Below are 14,202 nucleotides of genomic sequence, written 5' to 3'. Positions count from 1 at the left end.
GATGTGAGACGCTTGCTTATAGATTTGAGAATATAAAGATCTGGTTAGCACTAAGAGGAACACAAGGGAATATTAAGACTTTTCATTAAGACTTTACCCTTCCAGAAGTTTTGGTTTTGCAAACTCGACAACTCTTGTTTGGTCTTAAAAGCACTTGCTGTCTCTGCTCAGAGCTCAGTCAGGTTGGTCCTGACAATCATTTGGCCCACCATTTGGCAACTCCAACTAAAAGAGACCATCTGAGGCAGACTACCTCAGACCGCTTCCGGCTGAGTTCACCATGATGGCCAGTCATTGAGGGCAGTCTGGATAGTGTGCCTTCTGGTCTTTTATAGAAAACTGTGTTTACGTTCATCTCAGCCCTCTCTTCTTACCACCTGCGAGGTCGGGCCATGCTCCGTGTTGACAGTCTTACATGTGACAGCAACTCTATTCCCATATCTGTGTTTACATGCACAGTTTTTGTTTGATTTCCTTTTTAACGTGGTGATGATGTAAAGATAACATGCACTTCATTGAACAAGTTAGGACAAGGTAGAGTGGCTTGTGTTGAATAGAGTGAGAATAGTGCTCAGAAAAGGCAGACATGATCTTAGTGCAGGGTATACAGCCTGCCTCTATAATGTACATGACACGTAGCACTTCGGGTGTTCAGTGCCTCCTTAGCTCCTGAGCTATGATGGAGTATGAAGTACTTAAAGGGTAACTCCACCAGTTTACACTCTAAAGTGTGCTTACGGGTCTCGGGGAGTACTACTGCATATGTGAAAAAAGCAGTATAAAACCTTTTGTGTCTCCAGAGGAAGCTGTGTGTAATCTGATAAATTCCCTCAAGTGATGCCACTAAGTTGCATTGTGGGTAACATAGGCACCATGGAAGAAGTAATCGTGAAATAAAAAGGCGATATCTCTGGTTCTGCTGTATCAATTTGGATTATTTGTAAACTCTCCATAATGAGTCCAACAGTGTTATAGGCTTGCATTTCAAAACCTAGTGCCTACATTACCCACATTGCAACTTTGCCACTGAGTGACATCAGTGGAAGCAGTTTATCAGATTACACACAGCTTCCTCTGGAGCCACAAAGACCTGCAAACACACATAAATGTGTAAAATTGGTGGAGTTACCCTTGAAGCAAAGCCCAAAATGGTGGTCGTTGCAGGATTTGGTCATTCAAAATTTATCAGATCAGACAAAAGTGACACTCGTGTCTGTTTCGAACCTTCAAATGCCTTCTTTACAGCTGTATTTTAATGGGATATTCAAAATTTCTGTTTTCCTCTTATTGTGTTACAATCTGGATATTTTTGATTCACATGAGTCCGTCCTGTCCATAACAGCTCAGATGTGGGAAAATGTAACAAGACTTTTCTCAGAATTACACACTTGTAATGTGTAATTGTGTCTCTATGATACACACACACACACACACATTTTTTAAACATTACGATAATACCAGTCATATGGGATGATACATAAAATGACCTACCATCAAGGAATTTTCAAGGTGGGCTATAGGATCTGTTTCAGATCATTTTTGGTCTATGTAGACCAGTGTCAATGGCCGGATCAACCAGCTAGAGGGCCCCGGGCCCCTATTAACCCGCCATTCCACCCACTCTCTGTACATTATGAGCAGTATCACTAAGGTGTAATATTACATGGCCCCAGGTTTGCTGTGTGGTAATTTGATTCAAACACAAATTAGCAAGCTGAATTAAAGGGCCCCTCCAGTGATTTACTTCCATAAAACTTTCTAGAGGCTAGAGAGGGCTAAATCCCCTGACTGTTGAAGGGGCACTGTGTAGTTTTAGAGGAGAAATTCAAACTAGAATTTTAATGTTTACAAGGTAATAATACAATATATAGAGATATTTATTTTTTCCATAACTAGATAAACAAGCTGTTCTCAGAGGAAAATAAGGTCCCAGAACACTGTTTGTAGCTAGAAAGGTGGCAGGGTCCGCCAAATATAAACAAAGTATAACAGTATAAATGGTGTTGTCCTTTAAGGTCAGTTTGTTTATTCAGTCATGAAAACAAAGACAGTTTGTTTATTTTGTTTGTTTAGACATAAAAAATCAGTTGATGAAGATCTTTCTCTCCTGATCAACACAATTGTGTTTACATTGTTAACACAATGTCATACTGTTTTACTTTGTTTATATTTGGCGGACCCTGCCACCTTTCGAGCTTCAAACAGTGTTCTGGGACCTTATTTTCCTCTGAGAACAGCTTGTTTATTCAGTTATGGAAATGAGTTTGTATTATTACCTCATTAATATTGCAAATATTAAAATGCTGAGTCTTAACTACACAGTGCCCCTTCAAACTCAATGCTCACAGTTTGTAACACTGTGACATTTTGACCACAAACCAAACAACGCAGTAAACCTGGAGCTTTTGGGGGACCTTTGGGTGTCTGGGGCCGGCCTCGCCAGCGACCAAGTGGCTTGTGAACGATCGGTTTTCTATTGAAGAAGTGAATCAAATACAAGGCAAATGATTTGTGACCAAAACGGTTCACCACCTTCCCTATACTACCCAACTTTTCACTACTTTTCATTCTCACTGAGAGGTGAAACAGCTGAAAACATTTCATTGATCAATCTGACGTGAAAATCACATTGGCAGATAGGTGGAGGCAAGAGCTGCAAGGTAGACACACCCTACTTGTAGTTATCAGCTGACATGTGGTTATTAAGGACTAATTTACAAACCTTTTTATTATTATTATTATTATTATTATTATTATTATGACATTGTTGTAAACCACTTGTTGAGACTTCACATTCGCTGTATTTCCTCCATGTCAAGTTTAATGTTGACTATATCATCATGGACAAAATGTTTGAAGTTATAATACAATATTATTCTGTGTCTCCTCGATGTTTTTTGCAGTGATACAACTTCCTCTCGATGCAGGCACAATGCTGGTACATACTGTCGCACTTTTTAGGGAAATGAGACCCCAATGTAAACCATGTTAACCCCCGCCACACACACACACACACACACACACTGCAAAGGGAAGCGTCTAAAGTCACGGGAGCAGTGACATAAAAACACGAAGTGTAATATTTTGCAACATGAATATCATTCCAATAAAGTTTTACTTCTAAAATTCTACTGAACTTGTGTGTGTGTGCTTCCTGGATGTGTGTGCGTGTGTGTGTGTGTGTGTGTGTGTGTGTGTGCGTGTGTTTGCTCGTGCAGCTGAGAGTGGATTGCAGATGATGAGATATCTGAAATGTTCTCGGTGCTGGATTGTTGTCGCCCAGAGGTCAGACATCCATCACTGCCGCCTGATGCGGAGTGGAGCCGTCATCCACCCATCTGTTGACCGCCCGGCGCAGCCTGATTCGCTCAAAAACACGACATCCAGCAACTCAGCCGTGTCCTCTCCTCGCTGCCGCTCAGTCTTTGTGTTAAAAATCCGATATCACAAACTGCGGGTTGGTCGGGACGAGACTGCTAACAAAGAGAGCCGCTCCGATGCGCCTGGAGCCAGCCGATTCCACCTTAAATGCCATTCGCGTCTGTGCTGGAGACCGAGGCGCCATCTTCGGTCCACCTTAAGCGCACAATGTGGCCAACGAACGCAAGCGTACCAGCCGGGCTTCCGTCCTCGTTCTCCAGCCGGGGATCGCACTCGGGCTTCCCAGCTTTGACACAGCGTCACTTGTGAAACAACAGAGGGGAAGAAAGACGCACTCGGGCCAAACCCCATCCGCACCCGCAGGAAAGGATGTCCGAGCCCAATAAGTACCGAGAGTGGATCCTGGAAACCATCGACTCTCTCCGCTCGAGGAAAGCCCGTCCGGATCTGGAGAGGATTTGTCGAATGGTCCGGAGACGACACGGGTCGGACCCGGACCGAACCAGGACAGAACTGGAGAAACTGATTCAAGAGCAGACGGTGCTCAAAGTTAGCTACAAGGGGTCCATTTCGTACCGAAACGCGGCGAAGGTTCAGAGGAAAAGCAGAAAGAAGAGTGAGTTGACGGCCGCCGGCAGCAGCGGCGGCGGCGGCGGCGGCGCGGAGGCAGCGAGGGAGCGGACCAAACACGACCATCTGAACAACAACGGCGACAGTGCGCACAGCTTCACCGACCAGGAGGAGGGAGAGGAGGACTCCGAGCCCAGCCCAGAGCCCCACACTCAAACAGCAGCCAAGAAGCTCAAGCCTGCCTCCAGCCCCAGTAGCGGAAACGGGTGCCTCAGCTGTGGCGCAACAACGGGCTGCGATGTCGGGAGCGGCTGTAAAGAGGAGAAAGCAAGTGCACCGAGAGACAAGGGATTAGGACGGCAGGGAGCGGGGGGCTGCCCGTCGCCGGGTCTCGGCCACAGAACCGGCGCACACGACGGCGGTGATGGCAGCGGGATGACACCGAGCAAAGCCGATGCAGTTCGCGGGGGGAAAGAGCCGGGTTCGTCCGGGGCTGACACCCAGAACAAAACTTGCCCAGGCAGCGTCGGCAGCCTCCCTCCTCAACAGAAGCAGAAGCAGCCCGCGCCTCCTCTCAAGCCCAAACTTCGTGTCGGAGGAGGGGGCACCAAAACAGCGGGGAGCCACGCCAACTCGGACCTGGGCGACAGACTGGTGGCTTCTGTTCGCAGCCTGTCCGAGAGGAGCCTCCGGGGGGGCTCCGCGGCCGCGACCAGAGGCCACATGAAGCCGCTCGGGCTGAAGGAGATCCTGGGCTATCTGAGCAGCCAGGAGCGGCTGTCGGAGGAGAAGCTGACCCGAGGCAAAGTCAAAGTGGTCATGGAGAGAGAGGTGGCGAGGGGCAGGCTGCGCAGGACCCGCTGCGGGAACATCACTCTCCCTCTGAGGGGGACGGTGGTGGAGGAGCCGCTGCCGAAGAATGCGTCCGCCGACAGACTTGTGAAGAGCGCACTGCAGGACAAGCACACGGGGAGAAAGGTGGGCACCGCTAACTTAATATTTCCAACACGTCCCGTTCGCACAGGGAGCGCTGAGCAGCGCCGTGGTGATGGCTGGCAGATAAATTAATGATCAGTGCTCAGGACGCGCTCGGCGCCCCTCGCCAAATATTTGCGTTCCGCGTTCAACCTCGATGCTGTGAATGCAGAAGTGTTTGGGCCACATTCATTCTGGTTTCTGTATTTGACAGCGGGATGCCACCGTTTCGGTGCTGCGTTTGTCCTCCGTGTGTGTGTGTGTGTGTGTGTGTGTGTGTGTGTGTGTGTGTGTGTGTGTGTGTAGCTCGGCTTCCTGCACAAAAGGTGCGGGTTACACGCAGGGAGCAGACAGCTCCGGAGCGCACCACAAAGAGCGTCTCCGCACGGCCCGATCACTTTCCGCTCTCGGCGCCTCCTCGCTGTTTGGGGGTCAGCAGCACACATTTGGTTTTGGGGGCTCTCAGGAAGTTCAGCAGCGGAGCGGAGCGGAGCGCACAGTGTCCGGGCCTGCCGCCGCGCAGTAGGCGGTGTCTGTCTAAACTTGAGACGTGCCGCTGAGCGCTGCTCCGTCGCGGAGGACTCGGCACCCAGCAGCTCGAGCATCACGTTTGCTCACGCAGGCTTCATTTTGCGTGTATATATTTTTTTTGAGGCTGCCGGTTTTGTTTTTCTCTCCCCTTCTTGTTATCCCCGCATCTCCCCCTTTGCGTGCCTCATTAAATCCTTTGTATCGTTCCTGACAGCGCACTCTCCTCCCTCCTCCCCCCTGTGGGTGCAGACTTGAGTAGGCTACAGTAGGCTGCTGTCGTTATTTCTGATATATGTGCTTCTCCAAGTGGGAGGTGTGGGAGAAGCGCAGCAGATCTTCTGTTCTGTGTCAGGTACAATGAACCATGGGCCTGACTGAGAACTTCCATTAGACACCCAACTCCACTTTACTCCCCTTGTTTCAATAAAGACACATTTTTTAAAAACTACTTCATGTCATTGCAGGCGCCGTCCCCCTCCCTCCAGGAGAACGAGCCAATGCAAACAGCCAGCGAGGAAGAGGAACGGGAAGAGAATGAGGAAGAGGAGGAGGAGGAGGAGGAGGATCCCCGGAGTTCTGATGAGGAGGGAGGACTTTCCCCGGTAGCCATGACAACCGAACCGGAGCTCATTAAGAAAACCACAGAAGAAGATGTTGAGATCCAGACAGCATCTGAGCAGGAGAGCCACGGTGGCAAAGGTGTGTGTGCGTGAACGCATGCGTGCGTGTATGTGCCTAACCCTCCCTCTAATCAGTGATACTGTGACTGCTACTACCACTCCTGCTTCACCTGTGATAGGCCCGCTTGATATTATAGTTAAATATTAATACAAGTCAGAAGTATTTATATTTTCCATAAGTGAGTAAACAAGCTGCTCTCAGAGGAAAATAAGGTCCCAGAACACTGTTTGAAGGTAGAAAGCTGGCAGGGTCCGCCACATATAAACAAAGTAAAACAGGATTTGTCCTGTAAGGTCAGTTTGTTTATTCAGTCATGAAAACAAAGAGAATTTGTTTATTTAGTTTGTTTAGTCAAAAAAAATCAGTCAATGAAGATCTTTCTCTTCTGATTAAAATTTCTTCCCCCAAACTACGTACTGCACCTTTAAATGGAACTCTAGCTTTAGGTTTTTGACTATATCTCAAACTAATACTTTACATTTGAATATAACCTGTAAACTCCTACTGCCTCTAACTTTATTCATAGCAGTTTAAATACTGTCAGTCTTGCTTTGTTTTAGCTGTGAAACACTTTTTTCAATTTGTTAACTCCTCCCTCTTTTCACCTGGCTCTGGCTGTTGGTCTCTCAGGGCTATCTGGGCTTGAACCCGTCACCAGGACACCGTGTCCATCTGCTCAGGGAGCCTCCCTGTCGCAGAGTAACAGTGCACACTTGGAGGAGGACAGAGCTGTCGTCCCTGATCAGCTGCATGTAGAGGCACAAGTAAGTGCAAGCATGTGCATCTGTCCTGTTGGTTTTCATTGTTGGACGATGGTGTTTCCCATGTGTTATCAAAACAAGTCGAAATGACTCAAACATAGCATGAACTTAAAAGTCCTACGGACATTTTTTACTGCCTAATATTGGCATCGACCGATGACCGATCGACCGATGCCGATTTTAGGCAGTAAAAAACTTTGAATACTGATAATTCAGCAGATATACAGACTTTTTTTTACATTATGTGGTGTCTAAACACAAAACATGATATGGAGACAGGATATTTTACAGTTTAGCAATAAACTTTATTGTCTAAAATGACACCAGTGAACTGTCATTTATGAGCCAATCCATATATCAGTGTAAATTATACATTTACAATCATAATAATGTTTTTAAGGAAAAGAGACACTTTTATTCTGTACCTTCAACAAGCTCTGTAGATGTATTATTATCTTTTTTATTTTATTTTTTAAAAAGATCTGTCCACATAAACATGTTATCAATCTGAAGTTTAATCAGAGCTCAGGTTCTGTTCATGCTGCTCACTGTGATACTGCACCAGTTATGGCATTTTTGTTATTATGTATGTATGTATGTATCATACAGAGTAAAAATGATGGTATGACTACGGTAAGTATCGGTAGTTATCACACATCTGGCATGGCTGGTTCGTTCATTTCTTGGCACATTACTGCCACCAACTGTTGATCAGTGGAATAAAGTGAAATGGTGAGGGGAAAAAAACCCTGCAACTCGTGTCACCAACGTGTGTGTGGGCGTCCTCGTGCACGACACGAATGAAATTGGGATGGTTTTTGTAAAAACATCCAAAGTGCTACTAGTGGTCTTAACAGGGTTCCTGTCAATGAAAATAAAATACTCACAGAATAAACACATTGTTCTGTGTGTTTGAAGTGTGTGTCCGTTAATGAAAGCCAGAACATTACTGAATGTTTTGTATCACCTTAGGCGAGGATGTTTTATCTTAACCCTGGTACTTTCTCCTGTTAAAGGTTCTGTCTGGAAACGGTCCATTTATATCAGAGAAGGAACACGATTGGCTTATTTTTCAGACGAGTCCTTTGAGTCAATGATAAGCAAAATAATAAGAGAACAGTTAACAAAACAGTTTGACTTTTTCACTGTGAATTTTATCCCTGTTCCTCTTTTTTAATTAGTTACACTTTGTATATAGACCCTGTCATACAGTCTTGGGTCGTGGCCACTTCCCACCTTGCACATCATCATTTACACTCACACAGCAGATGGTCAAGTTACAGTTTTGTTATGATGCATCTTGACACAGCCAGCTCTGTAATCCCTGAGTTTAGTTGGAGGTCATATCGCTCTGATGCTTTCAACATGATTTTCCCTCTCGCACGGTGTGACTCTGACTTGTGCCTACGAGTAGATATCTTTTTTTTTTTTCCGCCATGCTTCTTTATTTTTCATCTTTTTCAGATGCAGCATGACGGAATCAACCACAGCTCCTCAGGCTTTAACAGTGAGTTCTGCTTAAGTAGATGATCTCAAAATGTGTGTGTGTTTGTTTGTGTTTGGTGGTTGGCGATGATGACAGGTAAACAGACTGTGGTTTATTTTTCCCCTTGTAGGCTCGGAGTCTAAGACAGAGGTCGGCGTGTCGTCCTGCCTGCTCACACCCACGGCCTCCCCGAGAGACTCCGGCATGTCTGAGGAACGAGGGATAAACGGAGGAGTTAGCAGTGGAGGGTGAGTACAGCCGAGATACCGGAGACACTAAGATACCAAACAGATTCATTGGCTTTGGCTCTGTCTGCTCCTCTGTTGCTTGCTTTTGTGGATCTGTTACAAAGTCAGTTTTCCTTCATGAAGATTTACTGTGAACAAGTTCAATTTCTTTAGTGCGATATCGTCAAAACGAGACATGAAATAAGCAGAAACCACCGGATGGTTTTTAATGTGAAGAAGATGATGCATCTGTATACACAGACGTTTAAAGGATAAGTTCACCGAATAACGACATTATCTTCTCACCTCTGTGTCAGTGGGAAGTCAGGTGAGGTTTCATAGTCCACAAAGCATCTCTGGAGCTTGACAGCACAACAGTGTTGCAGCATTCTCCTAAACAACTGCAGCAGATGGGGACTTGTTTTAAACTTTAAAAAACGAAACAGCCGGAAAAAAAAACCTGAAAATGGCTCCACACAGTTCGTCCTGTGTAATCCAAGTCTCCAGATTTACTGAGTTCCCATACTGATTTAAATGCTACTATTATCTACGTGTATATATTTATGGATCTGAACACTTTCAAATTAAATCTGAAAGTGAGTTCTTTATTTTTCATTTCTTAAAGTGAATGTGATGGAGTATAGAGCCAAAACAAAAGGTGCTCTCTCACTTCACTATAGTCTGTCTCCATTAATGTCCATTTAATAAAGCACCCTCAGGCACTGCATGTTTTTTTCTCCTCATTGCGCAGTCCAAGATAACTCCTTCCCAGACTGTATTACCATAAACCTGCAAGATCAGATTTTTTGGGCCACTTGCAGTTGTCTTTCTGTCCACTTGATGTATGCAGGTCCACTACTCTCTAATATGTGTCTCTTTAGCTGTTAAATGCTCCACTCTGTTCACCAGCTCCTTGCTAACTGTATCCGCCTGCTGTTTGGTGTTTAGAGGGTTGTGTTTGGTGGGTTTTTAGAGCTTTTTTGGTGCTATGAGAGCGGTCAGAGTGAATAATCTAATCTAATCTTTCACACTGGACAAAAAAACAAAACAAACAACTGATACACTTTAACATCTTGCTTGTTTCTTGTGAAGAATGGGTGCAATCAACATTTATTCCCAGAAGAAATGACTCCGTAGTATGATGGATATTTATCAGCTCTGGCTCCCATTGGCTGTGATGGAAACGCAGCATCCGGGTGGACACGCTAATTTTTGCCCCTTTTTCCAGCACAGCTGCTATGACGCGTGTTAAAATGAGTGCGCTGGGGTGTGAATACTGATCGATCCGTCTTCGTCCAAGCAGCACTTGAACATGGTTCAGTTATAACAATGTTACAGTGTTACAACATGTTATAACAATGACACTGAGCAATCTGAGAGTTTAAGGTTTACTTTGTTTATGTTTAAAAACATGGACATCTCAGTGCTCCCTTCTAATAAACCCACACTGATTATCAAAACATAGGAAATAAATACCATGGACAAAAACCCAGAGTGGCACCCAGTAGAGTGCATACCTCCGCCAAGGCCCAACAAATCCACATAAAATTGCCCTCACTCATAGATACCAGCCACCTAAATACACCTGATTTTTTCATCAATGTCCAAGTATTGTTCCCTGAGGAATTCACAAAAAATGGTGTGAAAACAATTTTGTAACTTTTGGAGCGGAAATTCAAACTCTGGATTTGAATATTTACATATTAATGAGGTAATAATACAAACTCAGAAATATTTATTTTTTCCATAACTGAATAAACAAGCTGTTCTCAGAGGAAAATAAGGTCCCCAGAACACTGTTTGAAGCTAGAAAGGTGGCAGGGTCCGCCACATATGAACAAAGTAAAACAGTATGAAAATTGAGTTGTTTGTTTATTTACTTTGGTTAGGCATAACAATCCAGTCATTCAGTCTCTGCTGATTAAGATGTCTCCCCCAGAAATAAATAGTGCACCTTTAAAGAAAGTGAGAAAAAACTCCTGGATCCTGCCCTTTATCCTGATCAGCACCAAAAGTTAATGGGATCTGTTCTGGGCCAGGACCCGTCCTCCATCCAAGTTTCGTGGAAATATGTTCAGTAGTTTTTGTTTAATCCTGCTGGCAAACCAACTGGCAAATAGCCAGAGGTGAGAATATAACCTCCTTGGCGGAGGTAACACACAACTACATTCCTGTATTTTCTGCTCAGGGAGTTCTGTCATAACTTTACGAGTTCACTGCAGGTTTTGTAACAGGCCGATGGGCCCTCCTCATCTCTCCAGGTTTATAAAGTCCGAGGGGGCGAGCGGGAGCCCGGTGGACTGGACAGTGTCTGATGTGGTCAGTTATTTCACAGCAGCAGGTTTCCCTGAGCAGGCCGCTGCTTTCAGGACCCAGGTGAGCCTGCAATCTCCTTTAAGAACCACTAGAGGCCACCAGAGACAGGATTAATGGCTGTTCTTTAACGTCTAACATGTGTAACCTACATCTCCCTGCCAACGTTGCTTTGCTCTCTTCATTAGGAAATCGATGGCAAGTCTCTTCTCCTCATGCAGCGTAACGATGTTTTGACAGGCCTGTCAATCAGGCTCGGCCCCGCCCTCAAGATCTATGAGCGCCATGTGAAGGTCCTGCAGAAAACACACTTTGAGGAAGACGACTGCTAACAACAGACACATGAAATACACAGAGAGAGACTGGTATGTCTGTATCTACATATAGCTCAAGTAATCATATACAAATGCATGCATGATATACAATATGCACTTCACTTTTCATCTGACGTCAAACAGCGTGCGCGCACACACACACACACACACACACACACACACACACACACCTCAGTTCCTATCCCTCCTGGCCCTCAGCTCTGGTCCAGAAACAACACACAGAAATGAGACTGTACTTCCTGGACAACAAGGATTTTCTACCAAGCAGAGCTCAAATGTTTGGCGGGGAAAGTCGATTCATGACATTCTGAGATGCAGAAAATCATGCAATTCCTCTTTTTTTATTTACAGTGTTAAAGCACTTTGCAATTTCTCGATTAAACTGTGCAACATGGGTTGTTTCTTTAAGGGGCTGCTTTGTGCTGACTTCTATGCACATTTTGAAGGAGGTCGTGGAGGGTACTCTGTGTGGTTTGGTTTTTGCGGCTGCAATGCAAGGGTATCTTGGTCGTGGTTGCGTGTTTGCCATTGTACACATGCTTTATGTGTGTGTGGAGGCTTGACAGAGGATGTTGGATTAAACAGAAACAAATCAGAAGTTGACCAGATTAAATACTGTACATTCCCAGAAACTGGAGAGGCGAGCGCACATGACCTTGTGTAATCGGTCGTTGGTCAAAGCAATAAGCTGATAATTCCCCCGATGTCAGCTCGTAGATCGGCAGGTGGTTGGTTTTGAATGTTTCACATGAAAATCTAATAAATAAATGCATCTGTCATGTTTTGAACAGAGCTAGCCACAGTCTGTTCTAACCAATGTATCGCCACACCAGATGCTAGTTGCACAAAGAGAGACTTTGACTGGCTTCAATCAAACTAGTCACAAAGCTATCTAGTTCTTGACTGAATTAACTGGGATTAATTTGCAAAGTAAAGACAACACAGTTCAGACCTGTTGCAGAGCTGAGATGTGGCTTCTTAAAGGGACAGTTCAGCCCAAAATCAAATCTATTAAAATGAAGTCATTATTTTGTTTATTATTCAAGTAACTTGGTGTTTAGTTTCTGTTCTGTTAATTCCTGACGCAGCCTGCACAGTTTTCTAAAGGAAAAACTTCCAACATATTTCATATAATATTAATGATTAACCAATAATTGTTTGTTAAGGCAGCCATGTTACTATTGATTAAAATTTGCATCCCTAATCTGGATTGTTTTGTTGTTGTCGAGTTGTGGAGATATCAGATGTAGAGATGTCTGCCTTCTCTTCAATATAATGAAAATAGATGACACAAAAAAATTCAGTACATTGAAAAGCTCAACAGCGATGTCTCTTTCAAAACATTATGACTCGGTCACTCAAGATAATCCACAGACTGTGATGTGAGCAGTTTCATGTAGGAACTATTTTCTTTCTCCTGAACTACACCTGCCATCTGTATCACCGCACAGAAGGAAGCGTGCGTCCATGAGTAGGGGTGGCAGGCTAACTAACTAAACTAGCTAACGTTACAGCTCAGTTGAGGAGGACGCCATTACTGTTTACTGCGTTTGATTTCGATTGGCGAAGTTGAAGGCTCATTTCAATCAATTTTCGATTTAAAATCAAGATCATGACACCCCTACCGCTCACATCCCTCGTTGCCACAAGCCCAAGCCTCTCACTTCTTCCTGTGCAGTTGGTGGATGTAGTTCGGTAGAGTCCCAAGTCTCTGAATTATCTTGAGTAACAGTGTCATGATTTCTGGAAAGAGACATTGCTGTTGAGATTTTCTGAGTTTTAAGTATATATATTTATATTTTTTTTGGAGCTTTGAGCGCACCACAAGCCAAGTTCCATTACATTTAAGAGAAAGCTGACATCTCTACAGCTGATATCTCCAAAACTCTGCAAATCACACTGAAACAAAGTAGATAGATAAATAGCACTACAGACAAGAGGAAAAAAATATATTTTTGGATTTGAGGACGAAGTGTTCCTTTAACATTTCTGCAAACTCGTCAGTCAGTCAGTTTTCATATCTTGTTTTCATGTATTTGGACACATAAAAACAATGATGATGATCTCACTGCTGCTGCTACTGAATTGTTCCACAACATTGTAAGAAAACCACAATTTATAAGCCAAGTTTTCCTTTTTTTTCCTTCTTCTTCTTTTCTTTTGTAATTTGGTGCCACTGGTCAGCAGGTCTAAATTTTCTTGTGCAAGTGGCCTCAGAGTCGGCAGCAGAAATGTTGAACACACTCCAGCTGAAGCTAACTGAACTGAAATCAGCAGAACAATCAGCTCTCAACTAGATGTAACAGAGTGAATATGTAAATATATTGAAAATAAGCCCATTTGATACATCAGCCTCCATTTGTAAATTATTATTAATACAATGATCTAACTGAACGATATTATCGCAGGGTAAAGCTGAGTCAATCAATCAACTAATCTCATACCACCAGCATTTTTTTAACTGTCTGTACTGGTCAAACCTTAGAAACCAAATGCTGTCAAATGATCACACACCTCATTCCCACCTTAAAATTCCAGGTTTGGCATGTCGTCTGTGCTTGCTTTGTATAAAATGTTCTCATATTTGCATGTTTGTATTTCTGTTTTCCACATATTGGTTTTTTAATGTTTCCAGTCCACTCTCCACACGCTGATGTTCAAATCATCATTTTCTTTGTGCATTCTGACCTCCCCTCACCTCATCACTCCCCTCACTTTCACTTTATGTGCAACTTCCATGAGCAGGTTTACGGTGTTTGTTGCCACGGTTAGCATTCAGATCATTTCATTCTTCTCGGTTTAATCTGTAGAGGACAGCTGCGTTTGAGTGCAGGGGAATGTACAGTGCGTCTATGCCTTTTGTTGGTTGTCTCAAGTTATTTGTTAAAGGATGATTTTAGTAATAAAAGTTTCATTAAAACACCACAATGTGTCCATTCTGA

The 14,202-nt window shown here is 44.1% G+C and overlaps 1 protein-coding gene across 1 annotated transcript; it reads left to right on the top strand.

Moving 5' to 3' along the window:
• Nucleotides 1-1,936: 1,936 nt before the first annotated feature.
• Nucleotides 1,937-14,175, top strand: samd1b (sterile alpha motif domain containing 1b). The gene is made up of 7 exons (XM_084345236.1): nucleotides 1,937-4,929; nucleotides 5,922-6,156; nucleotides 6,769-6,902; nucleotides 8,364-8,406; nucleotides 8,516-8,633; nucleotides 10,874-10,988; nucleotides 11,114-14,175. Exons 1-7 carry the CDS (start codon nucleotides 3,751-3,753, stop codon nucleotides 11,255-11,257), a joined length of 1,968 nt encoding a protein of 655 aa, XP_084201362.1. The 5' UTR covers nucleotides 1,937-3,750; the 3' UTR covers nucleotides 11,258-14,175.
• The last annotated feature ends 27 nt before the right edge of the window (nucleotides 14,176-14,202 follow it).

Source organism: Pagrus pagrus (assembly GCF_965226575.1).
Source record: "Pagrus pagrus genome assembly, chromosome: 2".
In the NCBI taxonomy this organism is placed as follows: Eukaryota; Metazoa; Chordata; class Actinopteri; order Spariformes; family Sparidae; genus Pagrus; species Pagrus pagrus.
This window is presented reverse-complemented; position numbering and strand designations above follow the sequence as displayed.